Raw genomic sequence first — 19,914 nt, forward strand, 5'->3', positions numbered from 1 at the left:
CAGGAGGTTTTCAGAAGCCTAGAATGGGAACAGTTAGGGATAAGAGTTAATGGAGAGTACCTTAGTAACCTGCGCTTCGCCGATGACATTACATATCTGAGTAACTCAGGGGACGAATTGCAACTCATGATTACGGAGTTAGACAAGGAGAGCAGAAAGGTGGGTCTTAAAATTAATCTGCAGAAAACGAAAGTAATGTACAACAACCTCGGAAGAGAGCAGTGCTTCGAGATGGGTAATGGTTCACTTCAAGTTGTAAAAGAATATGTCTACTTAGGGCAGGTAATAACCGCGGAGCCGAACCACGTGACTGAAGTAACTAGACGAATAAGAATGGGATGGATCACATTTGGCAAGCATTCTCAAATTATCACAGGTAGATTGCCACTATCCCTCAAGAGGAAGGTATATAACAGCTGTATCTTGCCGGTACTTAGCTACGGAGCAGAGACCTGGAGACTTAGAAAGAGGGTTCAGCTTAAATTGAGGACGATGCAGTGAGCGATGGAAAGAAAAGTGGTAGGTGTAACCTTAAGAGACAAGAAGAAAGCAGAGTGGATTAGGGAACAAACGGGGGTTAAGGATATGATAGTTTAAATCAAGAAGAGAAAATGGAGATGGGCCGGGCACGTAGCGCGTAGACAGGCTAACCACTGGTCATTAAGGGTAACTAACTGCATTCCAAGAGAAGGCAAGCGAGTTAGGGGGAGACAGAAGGTTAGGTGGGCAGATGAGATTAAGAAGTTTGTGGGTATAAATTGGCAGCAGCAAGCACAGAACCGGATTAACTGGCGGAACATGAGAGAGGCCTTTGTCTTACAGTGGACGTAGTCAGGCTGATGATGATGGTGATGATGATGATGAATGCAAAATATCATCGTGACGTGATGACATCAATATATAACGTCACAAAGTCCCTTACGCTTTCACCTAAGATGACTCGAAGGCGAAAGTCGCCACCTTCTTCTGAATCGAAGTACTGATCCTGCTCCGCCACCCTGCGAAGACTTTCAGCCAATCGGATGCACCACACCTGGTTTTGTTTCGCCTACATGATCGGCCCACTGGCCTAGCTACGATGCTATGTGATCGCTTCATCATGTGACGTCACATGACGTCACCATATAACCAGAGTTATTCAATCATGTGAGTTGCGGAACTCCCCATAAGCTCCACGGTATCAAAATCCGAATACGTATACAATTGGCCCAGATGATGGGAGTGTGCAGATTGTCGCGCCATCTGTTGATCAGCAAGCCAACTGTTAAACACATTTTGTGTTTTGCGTTGCTGCTTTCAGATTGCGCGACAGTCTGCTAATTTACCCGCAGGATCGGCCAACTGCGTGTCCCGATTTCGGAACGCAGTTCCCTACTGGTGTTTGAGTAACTGCATAAAACGTCATGTCGTGTCACAATGACTTCACGTCATGTGGCTGTCACGTCACTATGTTTTTTCTTTTTTTTTTCATCATAGCTCGTCCCCGGCGCCGCCGGACGCCGAAGGTAATTTTTTTGGCGTTCGACGAACCATTTCACCCTTCGGCCTTAATACAATGACGTTTCCTTTCAACCGACACGCTCACGTAATGGCCAGGAACAAATAACGGCACTTCGCTTTTATCGCTCAACTTAGCTATAGATGCAAAAAATTTGCCGATACAAATAATAATAACCGGGGAACTGATAGAAGCATTCCATATGAAACGAACGGCTGAACCATGCGTCAGGAAGGTTTCGATGTACCTGACGGCCAAAGAGTTCGCATATCTTCTCAGCACATGTACCGTTAGGTGATACCCTATGGTGCTTTATACATTCCTTTTTAACACTTCTGCGCGATATCGACATGCTTCTTTTCTTCATTATTTTTTTGTTCTTTTTATTGCTTTCACCGTTCTCGTGCCGTTCTTTCAGTTATGAGTCAGCGCTCGTCTGGGTCCCTTCCGTCTTCGTCGATCTCGCGCTGTCACCCAAGAAATGCTGTTGTACCAACTATATAGCCCAACTTTCAATACTATAGCTTAACTGAAGCGCCATGCCACTTCGTGGTTCTGTTTTTTCCAGCATCGCTATGCTGCTAGAAGCAGAGTGGGCAGCGACAGAGAGTTTCCCAATATACACTAGAGGGAACTCTGGCGCTAGTGTTTATGAGAGCTGCAACGCACGGCGCTTCAGCGAGCGTAGGAATGATGGGTAGTACACACATTTGTCTAATTTTGGTACTTCTGGCCTGCTTCTGGCTCCGTGTGTGTTCGTGTGGCCGTAACCAGCAATAAACGAAGCAGCTAGTACGATTCGCCGCCCGCAAGTACGAAGACTACGCAATGGTGTTTTGCCCATCATTCCCATGGTCGCTGAACGATCGTAGCGCCAGAGTCCCCTCTAGGTAATTTCAGGAAACTCTGTGGACAGTGATGTGCTGCTCCGCCAGTGACGTGCACCCGCGGAGTTCATGTGCTCAGGTCACGTGGCTAACGCAAAAGTGTCCGGAGGTTCGGCTACCGAGTTCTTTATTAAATGGTCCACCTGCGCCTTGACTTCGCGACTCACCTCTACGGCGAGCAGCTTGTTGTCGGCGTCCCGGCAGTGTCGGTACACCCCCGAGATGCGGATCAGCTCGGGTCCCTGGTCGGAGCCCATGGCGGTGGCAGCGGCGCCGCTTACGCCCGCCGGTCGGCCTGTGCTCACCGTGAACGGGTGCTTTTCGGTCGCCGCTGCCGTAGCCTGGGGTGTGTGCGTTTTCAGATGTTACGGAGTGTGTCTTTGACTGGATATTTGTCACCATATTTTTGCACGCTAATGGGTGTTATAGCAGTGTACGCGGTTTCGTTATTTTCGTGCATCTTTCTAACATTGTGGTCGACACAGAACGTCAAGGAAAGTTGAATGCGCGTCTTTCGCACTGCATCTCGTTGCGTGTTCCACGGGAGCACAGAAAGCCGACGCCACAGCCTCGGCAGTGCATCTTTAGGGGTGGTCACGCATGTTGACAGCAGTCCAAATAGGACTAAAGGCCTGACCCCATGTGTCCGTCGCAGCGCGTCGCGCTTGCCTTTTTGGCGCGGCGTCGAGCCCTCCTCCTTATGGAGAGAGAGAGCCTGCGCGGCTTCGCGTATAGCCACGCGTCCACTCACTCTGTAGGGAGAAGGTGCGGCGGCGCGTCAAAAGGTCTCGCGCCGACGCGCTGCGACGGACACATGGGGTCAGGCCTTGAAGTGACGCCCAGGGAGCTGTCAGGAGAAAAGCCTATTCGTCGCCCACGCTCACGGGAAAGACGGTGTCCCAGCTGGCCTTGACGTAGATGGAGTCGCAGACGATGATCCGGGTGTCGTGGTCGGTCACCCCGCTGACCAGCAGCTGCGAAATGGCGCCCCGCGTGTCCTTCTCGACGGTCGAGTTCACCTGTTCGCGGACGCTGTCCGGCTCGTCCTGCGTCAACCGCCCACGAAGGACAAAACGCGGCTCGTTCGTACCCAGGGGACTCGAGTCGTCAGTGCTTCAGCATGCTGTACCATGCGCTAAGGCACGTTAGCCCGAAAATAATTTTAGCGCACTTCGGACCTACCAAACGACCGTGCCGCTTGGCGTAATCCGGTGTACGATGCATTAAAGTGACACTGATGAGAAACAATGAATTGGTTTAGGACGACATGACGCACCCTGAAAAGTCTAATAATGTCTTGTGTTTCACTGTCATTAGTTTAATACTGGCGGAGGAAATCAAAATTAAAGTTTTCTTTTAAAATTTCGCGCCGATATCTGCGGGCGTACTTCAGCACGCTGTACCATGCGCTAAGGCGTGCACGTTAGCCCGAAAATAATTTTAGCGCACTTCGGATTTACCAAAGAACCGTGCCGCTTGGCGTAATCCGGTGTACGATGCATTAAACCAACGCCGAAGAGAAACAATGAATTGGTTTAGGACGACATGACGCACCCTGAAAAGTCTAATGTCTTGTGTTTCACTCTCATTAGTTCAATACTGGCGGAGGAAATCAAAATTAGAGTTTTCTTTTTAAATTTCGCGCCGATATCTGCGGGCGTGACGTCATAAATCTTAAAATGTAATATTCGTATTTTCGTGACATTGGCTGGACGAAATTTCCTGAAGCTTCGTAAGCGAGGTCTATGGCACCTACGGATAACAATGTACTTCATAGTTGCTGATTAGAAGCCGTGTAGCACCCAGCACGCGCCCTCAAAAACTATGACGCCGTGGTGTTAGGTGCTGGAATCTCAAAGTGGCGTCTTCACCTGGTCTCTTTTTGAGCGTTTCCTCGACTACCAAGCATTGTCTCCTGGTAAGAATGGTGTTTTTCGGTTGTATTTTTACTTGTACTTGTAAATTGTACGTCACTAGAACACGACAAATAGTTTTGCTCTTTAATGTCCCTTTAACTGCCATAGAGGCCTCGGAAAAGTTTCATCTTTAATTTTTTTATATTTTACTCCAGTGAACCACACATTTATTTATTTATTTATTTATTTATTTATTTATTTATTTATTTATTTATTTATTTATTTATTTATTTATTTTGAATACCTCAAAGGCCCCAGCTGGGGTATTACATGAGGGATGGGTATTAATTACAGAATAAAAAAAAAGTGATTCGAGGGCAAACTTGAATTGATGCGGGTCGTAGTGGTGCACATGCCACGTAAAATGGATGCATGCCTTCACTGGGCTCAGAATGCGCGAAAACGTCCGTAAGAACAATTATTTCGGCTAACCCAATATTCGGATTTGGGAAATTTTCACTGCGCACTGCTGAAAGGACTGATTCTGCGGTTTTCAGTGCACGTTTAAGACCCGATTGATTGATTGATTGATTGATTGATTGACTGATTGATTGATTGATTGATTGATATGTGTGGTTTAACGTCCCAAAACCACTATATGATTATGAGAGACGCCGTATTGAAGGGCTACGGAAATTTAGACCACCTGGGGTTCTTTAACGTGCACCCAAATCTGACGTTTAAGACCCCTATTGCAATTGAAATTTCAGGGAATTCCTTCACTACGATGTGGTACCCCGCGATCGCAGGCGCTGTATCTTTAGAAGGGTATCGGTGGATGGTTCATACTCTTCTACGTGTCGTGCTCTCGATTACCGCAAAGCTTGCATTGAAGAAAAAAAAGGCAAACGTTTGGCTACTTAGGCTGGTTGGTATTGTATTTTTTTTAAAAAGAGGTTTGATGAATGATGAATGTCAAGTAATGACGAGATATAAGGGACAAGGGGCACGCGAAATACATGAAGCGTGTTCGATTCGCAAAGCAGAAACTGAGTTCCCTGCCGCGGTGGTCTAGTGGCTAAGGTACTCGGCTGCTGATCCGCAGGTCGCGGGATCGAATTCCGGCTGCAGTGGCTGCATTTTCGATGGAGGTGGAAATGCTGTAGGCCCGTGTGCTCGCTTTTGGGTGCAGGTCCCCAGGTTGCTTAAATTTCCGGAGCCCTCCACTACGGCGTCTCTCATAATCATATTGTGGTTTTGGGACGTTAAACCCCTCATAACAGGAACTGCAGTGTGTACGTGCCGTCTGTTAATCTGTTGGACAATGAACACAAGTATGTTTTCAGTTAAATTGTTATTCCGAAATTTGAATAACATGTTCTGGCACAAGCGCCATCTCTTTTTTTTTCGCCGTGTTTTTTTTTCTTTGTGTCATCTCCTCGCTTTCTTGACTGTGTATATGTATCTCCGCCATCTGTGCAATAAAATGGCTGTAAGTTTGGGGTCTGTTCTGTCCGTCTTCTTTCTGAAACGTTGTCTGCGCACTAGGGAAGTATATTTGTTTCGAAAAATTGCGTTCAGGTCGTAAACAGCACGATACGTCGCTCGCTATTTATAGTGACCGCTTTTGCCAACGCCGGCGCTCTGTTCGAGTCTCGCCAGGTGCCAGGTTTAAAAAAAAAGTGAGCTAGCTGCCAGCCTTGCTTCGAAAGACATTCCAATTTGTCGCTAATGCTTTCATCGCCTAGACCTTGCGGCTAAACCGCCATTCCGCTCTTCAATGACGCTTCATCGACGAATCTGTGTAACTTTATTTCAGTTATTTCGGTTATTTAGGCTAAGAAAGAACAGGAGGAGGAACCAAGTTATTGACAGCTACGCCACTGGCACCTATACATGGATGAATCGTCATCATAATCGGTCTAACTACGCCCACTGCAGGGCAAAGGCTGCTGCCACGTTCCGCCAACCAACCCGGTCCTGCAGCTTCCACTTTGTACATGCACGCTAATGTCATCCTAATATGCTCTGCCCGCCTAGTTTATGTCTCCCTCGCACGCATTCCCCTTCTCTTAGAATCCAGCAGCATGCAGTACTTACGCAGCAGGAACATGTACGAAGAAAGTTCAGCCTAAATTAAAGACAACACAGCGAGCGATGGAAAGGATAATAATAAGCGTAACTGTAAGACGGGAAGAGGGTAGCGTGGGTCAGGGAACAAACGGCGGGTTTTTAGGACACCATAATTTGAAATCAAGGAGACGAATCGAGCATGGCACGTACCGAAGGCAGATGACCGCTGGTTATTGAGGTTCGAATGACTGGATCTACAGATTATGTGCCATATAAGCGCGGGTCAAGTATATCGTGCACATACCGCCAGTTCTACTCTGCGCATCTCAGCCTGGTACTTCTTCTCGAGGATGGCCTCGAAGGTGGGCGCCAGCTGCAGGCTTCGCTCGACGAAAGCGCGGCAGGACATTTCCCGGCGCCCGTCGCTCCTCTTGCCCCGAAGCAGCGACATCAGCGTCTGGAAGGCGCCGTGCATCTCGAAGCGCTTGTTCACCTGTCAGAGGGTCGATGGAAAGTTTTAGCGCGTACGGTACTCCGGTATACGCCAATAGAACAGAGATTTGGGCAAGTATGTTGGTATTCATCTTGAAAACAGTGCAGTGAATCGAAGACGTGTAGAAGGGAACATTGGGACAGGCGCTATGCGTTGTTTCCGCGAATACCATCGATACCATCGATCGGAGTACCAATTGATGGTATCCGCATTTGTGGGATATTCGTGTCAACTTCAATTACAGACACGTTCGTTTGTTTTCGCCTCTATATTGTCCTTGAGAAAATAAAGTAAAAAATGGAACTCATTCGGTATTTGACCATGCCGAACACTTACACCAGGAGTGGTTAATGTTCATTCATTCATTCATTCATTCTTTATTCCTGAAAGTCCCCAAAAAGAGGCATCACATAAAGGGTGGGTTTACAAAAATAGAAAGAGAGAAAAAAAATGTTTATGGTGGCAGAACTGCACACACTTCTTCGATAAACACAGATAAGCAGGTGATATTAGCGATGTCGTAGGGAAGGCCGTTTCAATCTGCCATGTAACCTTAGAATAAACCATGCAATCTTAGAAACAACCTTAGATGTCCTGTACTAAGAATTCCGTTTGCCTGTTTCTATTTCATCTCGGCCTTTCATGTCTACGCTGCCGTAGGCGTGTGCAGGTGAGGGGGGGGGGCTAGGGGGGCGCATCGTCGGCGCCATGTATGACATAAAGGGGAGAGGGGGTGCCGAGAAAAGGTTTGCCCCCCCCCCTCTTCCCCGCCTTTCTCTACCCCAGTAGTAAAACCCTGCGCACGCCTACAGCTTCCGTTGTAGCGCTAATGGAAATATCCTTACAGATTAACTAGTATTCCTTATTTTGTGTGCAGATAGAACTTCGTTACCCATTGAAATTGAAAGGGGGAACCGTGTTCATTTGATATAACCACTACTTCGTTATAAGTGCTTTTTCTGTTGTTTTTTTTACCTTTCGCCTGTATCGCTCGGCTGAAGAAATGCATAACACGTAGTGGAAAACGGCACGAGTCAACACCCGCCTGTCACGCATGGGTGTCAGCAGAGGAGGGGGGGGGGCGCAAAAGGGGCACTTGTTCCTTTTTTCCTCAAGCTACACCTGTATTCGTCTCCCTCCCAAGCAACGCCTACCCCCCCCCCCCCCCCCCAGCAAGACCGCGACACAAGTTTGCACCCCGCCAGGGCAAAATGTTGCCGACGTTCGTGAAAAGAGGCACTGTAATAATAAACAATGAAAATGCGCATAATGCGCGTAAATTTATACTTTACACGTAGATAATCCTGAAACAGGCCGATGTGTTATTCCAAGCCCGCCTAATTTTAAACGCTGCCCTAATTATCGAGTTCCACTGTACCACTGTCGTGTGTTCAGAGGTGTCTCGATAAATGCAACTGCCTGATCGCCTAGAGGCTGTATTAGGTAAAGGCCTTCAACACAAATTGTTGCAAGATATGGTTTGGGAAAGTTCCTTTTCGAATCCTTGAAATCGCCTTTCGCGTGCAACGTGGATTGCAACTCTGTTTATAAGTCGCGTTACTAAGGCATCACAGCTTCGACGCGTGACAGAGTGCACACCAATCGCGCTTCTCGCAATGAACGGGAGTCAAGCTAGCGGTGAAGCGTGCTCGCCTTGAACGCCTTGGCCATCTGGTGCTCGGTGTTTCCCTGGGCGCCGGCGTAGGCCACGCACAGCGTCTGGAACAGGGCGAACGGGCCGACGCACACCGTCGAGCGCGGGTCGAGCGCCACCGCGTGCTTGAAGAGCTTCAGCGAGAAGCGATTCGCATACGCCACCACGCGGTCCAGCTCGGTCACGTGAGTCGGCGTGCCCGTCGACGACGACGCCTCGCCGCTGAAAGTGCTGAACGGAGGCATCGAGCCGCCGGCTCTGTCGGCGTTCATCTGCAGGCGACGGCGGGATTCGTTCGCACGTCCGCCGCAAGAGGTAGCGAGCGGATGTCGCAGTTATCTCATCAAGTCACAAAAGAAACCTTAGATACTTCGTTAAACGCAAAAAAATGGCTATCGACGGTGGCAACACGAGTGCTGCCAAAAAGAAAAACATAATCACGGAATGACGTCACCGTATGACGTCAACATCGTCGTAGTTCTTATAGTAACGTCATGAAGACAACGATGTCACCATGTGACACCACAGTGTAATGTGACGTCACAGTGAAACGTCACATAATGCGACGTCACTTGGTGACGTCATTACACGACACACCGATGTCTAATCAAAACCCGATCACGGAGGCCATGGAAAAGCATGTGAGGTGCAGACATCTTGCAATGCCTGGGGGAAGTGCAGTACCACGTTAAATGCAGAGAGCTTCCGATCACGGAGGCCATGTAAAAGCATGTGAAGTGCAGACACCTTGCAATGCCTGGGGGAAGTGCAGTACCACGTTAAATGCAGAGAGCTTCCTGGAAGAGGGGGGGTGGGGACGAAGGCCTGGCAACATGAGGGCTGAAGATTTGCCCGTATTTATGCATTCACAAATTGCTGAGAAGCTTAATTGTTTTCTCAAACCTACCGTGGTTTCCAAGCTCTTAATGCCCAGCTGTTTTTGCAGGTGTCGCTCACTTCCGTGTCGTCTAAGCACGTCGTGGTCACCTGTTGTACTGCGGAGTTCCGTCTACGAAGTCGTGGTTTGGACGACCGCTGGTCTAGCGGTGCTTTATTCCGAAGAAGCACGCGTCGACCTTGAACTTTTTCGTTGGCCGGATGACGGAGCTGATGATTATGATGATGATGGTCTTAATGCATGGCTCACACCCAATCTGGGAGATTGGCAAAAAAAAAACGAGTAATTAGATAGAGATCACATATTAATTGTAAATGTAGTGAATTATAAAATAGTTGGAAGAAATTAAATGTTGCTTATTGAGAGATTTGCGATGAAAACTACCTTGATTCGAATAAGAATCTTTCTACAGCAGAAAACATGTCCCGGTGACAATGACCTAACGAAGAGGCTCTCAAGGTGAGAATATTAGTAGTAAAATCCAATCTAATTCGACTAAAAACCGCTTTAAGAATGTTTTCCCTTGGTGACATGAAGCGAGTACACAACAAAAAATAATGCTCCACTGTTTCGTCCTTGTTACAGAATGAGTAGAGAGCAAGGAGCCAGACCAGCTGTGTGCATCTATATCTAGTTTTGGAACACTGCGGCGTAATTACGTAAAAATAACTTATTCTTTGCGTGTTGAGCAGAACTTCTAACACCAAGAGAACAAGAGGTGTCATTATTCGTTCAGGTGAGTGGTTAATGTTTTACCAGAGTCTTGAATCATGGCACGCCTTCGAAATCTTATCACGTATTATGAGTAATATTATGAGAATAATTTAAAGTACCGGACCACTGAGAGCGGCTTTCGTCAGAGTGTCCGCCAATTATTTCATTTTTATCCCTTTGTATTCCTCCATTAAATTTTTATTTGTTTAGAGCAGGCTTGACTCCCCTCTCCACTTCGTTCTTTTTGTGGAGAAGAAGAAACTGTGGAGCACTTTTTGATCTCTTGTAGAAAGTTTTCAACATTAAGAAACGTATCATTAGAAATACCGTTACGAATCCTTGGCTTGGCTTTGACAACGTCAAATTTACTATCTCTAGGTGAACATATATCATATAGCACAGCAACGGGAAAGTGTGCGAGGCCGTGCAAGGTTTCATTCTACAGTCTAATAGATTTACTTATTAACCTCAATACCGAAATGTTCTCAGTTAACTAATGTAGGCTATAGAAATATTTTCATTATTATGAATCATTTATTCCTCATTCAGTAGGAACTAATTCATCTATTTTTTTTTCTGAAGGATAGTTTACGAAAAGTCAATACTTCTGTTAATTTTTTTCGCCAGCATTTAAACATATACATTCTTTTTTTTTTTTTGTTAAGCTACCCGATTCTTGGCTGATCCTCCAGGGTGGGTGAGAGCCACAAGTTTAGGATCTACATCTACATCTACATTGTGTCCGGAAAGCCAGATCGATGTGATTAAAGTTATATCAGTAAACACAAGAAAACTAGCCGTGCGGCATAAATACGAATCACTTGTTTGAAGCGAGCGTCGCGAACACAAATATAACGAATCGCCAACTACGGCCACGCTTGAGGCTGCCGGGCTGAACTTTCTCAACGCCATAATCACCGCCATTAAATTCTGCCGAATATACTGACAAGAAATCGTGCAGTCTCAATGAGAAGGAACAGTTAAGGGTGTCAGAGAAAATGCCGACGCCAGATTTCTCTTCAGATTGTGATCAGCAACGTCCTTTTTTGTTGTTGTTGTCCTGCACGCGAGCTGCTTGAGCGCGAGCTTCTTCGTTTTCCTCCTCATGGAGGCGGAAATGTTGTAGGCCCGTGTACTCAGATTTGGGCGCACGTTAAAGAACCCCAGGTGGTCGAAATTTCCGGAGCCCTCCGCTACGGCGTCTCTCATAATCAAATAGTGGTTTTGGGACGTCAAAACCCACAAATCAATCAATCAATCATCGTTTTCCTCCTCGTTTGTGACCGTGCCTCGCAAGTCGATCGCCCGCAATATCGATTAAGATCGGGGCGCGCCGAACGGTCGCAACCAGTCACAATAACGAATCGACACGTGCACATTTGAGTACGATGGAAACTGAGCGGGAAAGAAAATATAAATAAACGTGGACAAGGACTGCATGCGAAATAGCCCAAAACAACTTGTAGTACAACTCGGGAGCCACAAGAAAATTTGCAAAGCCGTGTGCGATTTTTTTTTTTTCACGGGAAACAGAACGAATAGAATGTGAAGTTCATGTACAACTTCACTGTTTCACCCTATTGGCTTGCTAAGTTCTTTTATTTTTATTGTACTATATTTCTTGAAAACCTTGATGGTATCAGTGAGTCTCCAAAAAAAAAAAACCACTCATTGCTAAACATGTTTGAATTGTAAACAATATCAACTATTAAATAAGGTATACCGTTCGTTTCATGGCCAATCCTCCGCGGTGGGTTGTGCCAGGTCGCTAAGGAACAACCAACCAACTGCGTAAGACAGTTTAATGAACTCTGGAAGTGTTACAGAGTTTCTGGGTTGCGCCTACTGAAGGCGGGAGCACAGTGAAGTGAACCGGAAACCGGGAACGGGAGATATGACCCCGCTATATTCAGCGCTTTCTGCTTTCTGAGACGAGTTGCGTTGGATGAGATGAAGCGGAAATGAAAGAAAGAAACAAAGGAAGAAAGAAAGAATAATGAAATCAAGCGTCTGTACTAAATAAAATTCATTGTAAGACCCTGATGCCGCAGCTGTGGCGAAGCGACGACGGGATGTTTGAAAAAATAAACGGGATTACGTTCGTCCACCGCATGCGTGTCGAGACTTGCATAATTACGGGGTGCAAAGTGATTGATCGGCCGCCCCGAGTAAGCGACCTTGGCCCGCATCATGGGAAATGAATGAGAAAAAAAAAAGAAAGGTAAAGCGACTTTGAATCTCTGCACGGTATGTCAACCATATAACCTTTGTTTTTTTCTTATTTCATTTTCTTTATTTGTTTCTGTATTTTATGTTCGCTATGGGAGCCTATAAATTATGGTTTGTCTTTTTTTTTTTTTTCGAGCTAAGCTTGTCACGAGCCTCGTTCAAACAGCGAGAATAGGCGTAGACAAGGAAGGCTCGTACGTCCTACGCGTTGTTGCCATCACGTGTACAGTTTTCAGCTAACTTAACACGGCCCCGCCGCGGTGGTCTAGTGGCTAAGGTACTCGGCTGCTGACCCGCAGGGAGCGGGACCGAATCCCGGCTGCATTTCCGATGGAGGCGGAAAATGTTGTAGGCCCGTGTGCTCAGATTTGGGTGCACGTTAAAGAACCCCAGGTGGTCGAAATTTCCGGAGCCCTGCACTATACGGCGTCTCTCATAATTATATCGTGGTTTTGGGACGTTAGACCCCACATATCAATCAATCAGCTAACTTAACATGAACGCTGCGCAACCCGCAACAGTTTGATTGACGCTAGCGCGGCGTAGCTTTAGGTTATGTTGCCGATATGTTACTTGTGCCTGCCGACATACTATCCGAGCACGCCGAGGTATTATCTTAACAACAACGTCCAGTGCTTCGCGGCTGGCATCAGTCAGAGTACAGTTTATCAGGTCACGTGTCGGGGCGTTTTTTTTTTAAAGCTTGCTGATGACTGTACGCCTCCTCGCGCTAATTTAACGATGCAGTTGTACCGACTAGCCCAACACTCTATCCTGTTGCTTGTTATGAGAGGCTCAATTTGGTGTCGGCGTTGTCGTGCGCTAGAAACTAGGCAGTGGGTGGCTGCCCGCGAACATAAGCTGGTCACACGTGTGTGTAGTTGTATGCGCATTTTTTTGTGTGTAATCGATGACCTTTTGTTCGTGGCCTTCTTAGCGATAAGCCATTTCTCATCATCATCATCATCATCATCATTTATTAAACCTTATTTTGTTAAATCGCTGCTGGGGTATAACTTAAGGAGGGTGCGTCATCATCATCATCGTTTATTAGCCCTTAGAGACCCATTTTGTGATACTGTACATAAGGGGGAGCACGCGTAGGATAAAAGGAACCTTCGAACAGTCGTGAATTAAGCAAATACAATAAAAGTAACGTTTAGAAAAACACAAGGTAAAATTCCGGGACAGTTGAAAAGTGCAGGAAGAATAACGTGCTGAAAAAGAAGAAGAAAAAATGAAAAAAGCAAACGTCAGAATACTTTACGTGTCACGACTCAATCCTTTCTGATTGTGCAATCTTATCTTTTGCTGAAGTCACTTGAGCTTTGACGTTGCTTCCTGGATATGCGTGAACTTTGGACCTCACGTTCCGGTGCTGGCCTTTGAGTAACTGAAGGTGCAATGGGGAGTGCGCAGGCGCAATTGGCTTCGTGCTTGCGCAAAGAAAGAAAACCAAAAGAAAGATAAGAAGGAGAAAGAAGAAAAGAAAGAAAAAGAAGAATAGGAAGCAGTAGTAGTATTAAGTTGTTGTTTATATTGAAGAAATACACAGTACAGAAGTAGGGGAAGGAAAAAGAAAATATCTGAGATGCATGAAAGCCTTGAGCAGGTGTGGATCGCACTCGCCAGACAGATCGATTATGTACGCCATGTTATGACCGTCATCATTACTGTAGTCTTTTGGCCTTTGTGAGCTGGTCGAAAATATTTCGACGCATTCCAAGCAAGGATGTGCCGTCAAGACGGGTTGATTTCCTTTCGGCAAAACGTGAACCGGGGGTTCCAGGACTGGGTCGGCGCTAAGAAAAACGCACGAGCAAGGAAATGCCATTGTGAACTCGACTCCATTCAAGGCTTTCCAGGGAAACGAGGAGGCAACTGGGCCACTTACGAGATCACCGTGGATCTGGAGAGACCAAGACTATTTTTAGTTTGGGCTGAAAGCTACAACCCAAACCAGTTCTGGCTGCACCTTGGGAAGAGAAGCAAAGCTTGTTCGAGTAGAAGCGAGGTCCCGGAAATCAGCAGTTAAGCCGTCACTTCTAGCAAACGACGAGGGATTGAATGGTGTGTGATTGAAGGAAAGGAAAAAACGCACTATCTTCTGCAGCCCTTGCGGGAGCACGGCTCAGCGCCTCGACGACGAGGGATTATTCGACCACTCCTCCGTCCCCTTCTCTCCTTGGCATCGGCTAAAGGGAGCGGCAGATTTGACGATAAGCTGTCAGACCACTACATTGTCCTACCCGAACGCAGTCAGGCAAGTTTGGCGTGCACGTGTACCGGATGCCGGTTTTTCGAACCTCACTCTTACTGCCGGAAGAGCTCTTGGAAACCAAGGTCATCTAGGATCATCGGACGATCGCAAAATCTTGGTGCAGTGGTGGTGGTGGTTGTGATTAGAGGAAAGAAAAGACGCCTAATTTCGGCGGCCCGTTAGGGAGCACGGCGCAGCGTCTCGTGCAGTGCGTTCGTGATTGTATTTGGGCATCGCGTGGAGAGTGCCCTCTCCACGTGCATTGTGTGGTGTCTTTCCTCGCCTTCGTGGGCGGAGCACCTAGACCATCGAGCGCCGTTTTTGCTGAAGGCGCGGACAATGCGCCCAGGTTTGGCAACGTGGCGCGATATAAGCTGAAGACATTTGTATATTTTCAGTTCTATACTTCTTGAGTTCTGCTTGATCACCTCCTTCCGAATTCTCAGTTACCGTGTAAATAAATTGTTGTTGTTCTTACGAGTGCCTCGTCTGACCTGTCCGACGATGGGTCCTAGGACGGGGGCCCGCTACCAGAATGAGACCCGCGGTACCCGGAGTCGCAACACCCACGAGAAGTTTCGATTCCGTATAGATATACGCGAAGCTTGCGATGGAACAAGTAGGCGCGGAAAGGGGTGGGCGAAGGAATACCGTATTTACTCGCATAATTTGCGCCCTCGGATAATTTGCGCGTCCCTAATATTTTGTCCGCTTTGCGACAAAAAAAAATTACTCGCATATTTTACGCTTCCCGAGCCGGCTCACCGGCGCACACACGAAGAGTCTTTGGACCTTTGTATGCCTTGACCGGACGCGCGCCTCTCCGAGCAGGCGAACTCAATCAAACAAGCTGCGGGTGGGAAGCCCCTCCTTCCGATGAATTCCCCCGAACTAGGGTACCAGAACACCCTATCCACTGGAACTGCTCGAGCGTTTGCCTCCCTCCCCCTATCTCTACGATGTCTACCATGGTAGTGGTTAGAAGGAAGAGGAAGAAGGCACCTAATTTCTGTCTGCCTTCAGGCGACACGGCGCAGTGCCTTATAGGGGTGGGGGGAAGGAGGGATAAAAAGAATAGAAGGAAAATAAATGAAGAAATAGACAGGCAAGCAGCGGAAAAAAGAAGGAGATAGGAAAGTGGGGATCCGGTCGAAGCAGTCCAAGGGCGGGGGGCCACAATGCGAGAGCTGCACGGCGTCAGGAGACCGCGGAGGGCGAACCAGTCGGCGGGAGCTACGCTGGCGTCGGAGATCGCGAGGGCACAACCGTCCAGCTTGAAATCCTGCGAGCTAATCCAGCGAAGTCCAGAGAGAGAGCCGATGTCTACCATGAGAATGTACTTCGCGTCACGGCACGGACAACTTTCTGCATCGAGGGCGCTCCTGTCGCGCCAACTGTTCCTTTCGTTCTCTGCGTCCGCGATGCAACGCAAGCATGGTTGATTTCCGAAGATGTGTTTTGCCATCCATCCGTCGCGTTTTTGCTGTTCTCTGGCGATGGCCTATACGGTAGTTATATATATGCGGCAAAATTCAAGCTCGCTGTTTTGAAGTTTGCCCGAAGAAAACTGGAACCGTGGCGCCCCCAAGCAGTTCAGCGTGTACTTCAACGATCGGCGCGATGGAGGAAGCAGAGTGCCCGCTAGCTAATACGAGTTTACTGCCGTTGAAGAAGACCTTTTTTCAATCACATGCGAACGCTTGGGTCCTTCGGTATTGCCGTGTCGTGGGACCTAGTTCCTTCCGACATTGTCGAACTGAAGAGCTTCAAGAAAATTGGGAATTCGAGCGGGCTCGACAGGTTTGTGAGGGTGGTGACAGCGGTCGCGATGATGATTCACGATTGGAACTTTCGATCAGCGATTCCAACTATACCGCGCATGACCGCATCTGACTGCTTACACTTTTAGAAAAAAAGGTGGCAGTACTTGCTAACTTTCAGGTAGTAATGGTTTGTCACATATGTCACAACCCTGGTAGTGAGCGCAGTTAATAACGGTGAGGGTGGTAACAGTTACTGCCTCTGCTGTTACTACCAGCAGTTAGTAACTGTTACTACCCCAGCCGTAAGCACCCATTGGTAGTAACTTTTAAGGGTTTCAAAAAAGTAGTAATCGATACTACGTGGTTTATTCATTTTAGCGTATTAGTACTCCACTGCTAATGTTGGCTAATCAATGTCTTATATTGATTGATTTGTGGGGTTTAACGTCCCAAAACCACTCTTTGATTATGAGAGACGCCGTAGTGGAGGGCTCCGGAAATTTTGACCACCTGGGGTTCTTTAACGTGCACCCAAATCTGAGTACACGGGCCTACAACATTTCCGCCTCCATCGGAAATGCAGCCGCCACAGCCAGGATTCGATCCCGCGACCTGCGGGTCAGCAGCCGAGTACCTTAGCCACTAGACCACCGTGGCGGGGCAATCAATGTCTTATAACTAGACAAGTTCGGGTAAGAAGCGGTGTGTGCCATGAATGCGAAGAATGCATAGACCATACAATTTCACTATCTTTTACGTATACATGTAGTAAGTAGTAAGCGTGGCGTATATATCGCCCCTACTTCGCAGGGGCATGTCTGGCACAAGGGAGCACTTGCGTTTCGGGATGAATTATAACAAATATAAACCTCAAGCACAGTATTATACTAACTGGTTACGTGTGTTTGGTGACACAGCACAATACTTTTAATTAGCCTTACTCATGACAAATTATGTATCATATTTATTTATTATAAAGTGGCCACAATACGACATTATGTACAGTGGCCGGAACAATGTACCAAACTCATTCTCAGTGCATTTGAATGCTTCACACGACGAATATATCAACGTTTAAAAGATAATAATGGTTTTGGAGGTTCGACGTGCCAAAACAATGATAATATTTGGAGACACGCCGCAGTGGATTAACTGTGAATGTCCTCGAAGCTAATTGTGGCCATCTGGTTATTTTGATCTGCCGGTCTTGTTAATATGTGCTGTAATTTACTAAGTTTGTTGTGATTGTCTATTACGAGGCGTGTAGCACTCGATAATGGTTCCTAAACTTCCTCGTTTCGACAATATCAGAGTGACGTTTACATATCTCGGTTGAGTAATTCAAAACAAAATGTATTTTCTTGATCTATGGATACCTTCTGCATCATTTTTCCGTGTAATGGATATACGTCGAGACGATTCCTCTCTTAAACTAATAATCGCTATCACACACCACTATTTTGGAATAGATAGTCAAAATCTGGTTAGCAAAGAGGTAGTAACGGGGCAAGAAAGGTAGTAACGGCTGCAGTTACTACCTCTTTCATTCTAGTTACTAACTGAATTTACTAACACAGGTAGTAAACAGGTCGCAAAAAGTTAGTAACGGTAGTAGCTAGTAACTGTTTACTAACGTAGATAGCAAACAGGTAGCAAAAGTGTAGTAACGGTCCAAGTAAGGTAGTAACCACTGCAGTTACTATCTATTTGTTTGCAGTTGCTATGTTTCACTAAGTTTTCTAAGAGTGTAAGGTACGCGCTAAATCTCTTTAATTAACAAGTACACTTCGTTTGTGAATCAATTCATTATTTTGAGTGTATGTACTGTGCGCGTTAGGGCGATTGCGCATTATGTCGTATGCGTTTGCGAAATCCCCGCGTAATTTGCGCACCCCCTTTTCGGAACCCCAAAATCGCAAAAAGAAAAAAAAGTGCGCAAATTATGCGAGTAAACACGGTATTTGGCCTGCGGCGGTCTACAAACCTCCTTCCACTGTCGGCCGGCTCGCCAAGGCCACCCGGTGACACCCGCTCGTCTGAGGTTGTACTGCAGTGTGTGTTTAGTAAGTAAGTGCGTGTGCGTACAACGCGAGCGTCTGTGACATCGCACAGTCGCTCGAGTGCGCTGATCCGTCGCGCAGACACACCACCGCCCCTACCGCACCTCTTTGCGGGTTCTCTTGCACACGTCCTGGAAGGTCGCGGGCTCGAATCTCGGACCGGGATGACCTACAGCGAATCTGTCTGCATGTATACCTTCTGCCGTCGTCGTACTATACTAGTGGTATACCACTATCAGTACTACTACTATACTACCGTTACTTCACTATTACTGGTACTACTACCAATAATAATAATAATAATAATAATAATAATAATAATAATAATAATAATAATAATAATAATAATAATAATAATAATAATAATAATAATACCTGTAGTAGTAGTAGTAGTAGTAGTAGTAGTAGTAGTAGTAGTAGTAGTACAACTTGTTGTAGTAGTAGTCACGCAAGTAGCTTCACGAAAACGATGATGCTCAGTCTTGAAATATGTAAGCATGCGTATTGCATCCAAATCTAGCGGCGGATTTACGGCACTATACGTGGCTTCGCCTACCAATCCAACGCACTCGCGCGCTTACGGCCGGATTTGTACTAAAGCATTTCATGTAATACTTGCAATCAGTCATATGTTCTTGTATTTTCGATGCTGTAAGTTTCTGGGTAAACCTAAAATCACTCTAAGGAGAAACGATGACTTCGTTTAGATTGAGAAACTGCGCTGGGAAAACCAACGCCATAAGTCTGATTATAATAAGTTACCTATTAGCGCAGGAAATCAAGGTTGAAATGCCACTTTTAAATATCGCGCCGAAATCTCCGCGTGTGACGTCAAATTTCAGAATGTGATTTTAGTACTTTTACGACATTGGCTCGATGACATTTCCCGAAACTTCGCACTCTGCATGTATACTGCACCCACGGTTGACCATGTACTTCAGAACGATCGATTAGAGGCTACGTAGGACCAATGAGACGCCTTCGAAATCTATGACGTCATGGTGTTTGGTGCGGGAAACGTGCAGCTATATAGGGCTAAAAAGCGCTGTGACAGTCATCTTGCTTTATTATCTGAAAGTTATTGATTATCTTTGGGTAGATAGGAGTAAAGAAGTGGTCCCGCGGGCAATGCAGCACCTATGACCGCGTAATACGACTGAGAACGTCGTTGAAATTGAGCATCTGTCTCTAGCACTGCGGCTTGTTACGTCTTGCAAGGTTTAAATTAATTAATTACCGATTTTCCAGCAGGATATAACCTTCAAGTGTTACATGTTGTATAGGAACATGCAGCAGCCCCCACCCCCTTTCCTCCCCTTTTTTTGTAAATGTTACCATTATTCTAGTGATCTTATAAATGTGCGAGAACCTCAATGGAGATCACCCATTTCTATAGAGCTGCCAAAACGTACCTTCCTTCCTGAAAAGGCGGTGCACTTATTTCACGCTGGTTCAGCGCTTGTCTCATCTGAAGTCATCTCCTTTTTTGCGACTGCGCTATTTTGAATGGGGAAAAACTGGCGTTCATT

General features: G+C 46.5%; 1 protein-coding gene across 1 annotated transcript in view; it reads right to left on the reverse strand.

Moving 5' to 3' along the window:
• The window catches only part of LOC119168376 (iris), a 47,013-nt gene extending 38,307 nt beyond the window's left edge, over positions 1-8,706 (reverse strand). The window contains exons 1-4 of the mRNA XM_075867893.1: positions 8,461-8,706; positions 6,619-6,807; positions 3,270-3,431; positions 2,553-2,726 (exon numbers count right to left, since the gene is read on the reverse strand). Coding sequence (XP_075724008.1) covers positions 2,553-2,726; positions 3,270-3,431; positions 6,619-6,807; positions 8,461-8,706 — 771 coding nt within the window. The remainder of the gene's footprint in view (positions 1-2,552; positions 2,727-3,269; positions 3,432-6,618; positions 6,808-8,460) is intronic.
• Positions 8,707-19,914: the final 11,208 nt, after the last annotated feature.

The sequence above is a fragment of the Rhipicephalus microplus genome, chromosome 6, assembly GCF_043290135.1.
Source record: "Rhipicephalus microplus isolate Deutch F79 chromosome 6, USDA_Rmic, whole genome shotgun sequence".
NCBI classification, from domain to species: Eukaryota; Metazoa; Arthropoda; class Arachnida; order Ixodida; family Ixodidae; genus Rhipicephalus; species Rhipicephalus microplus.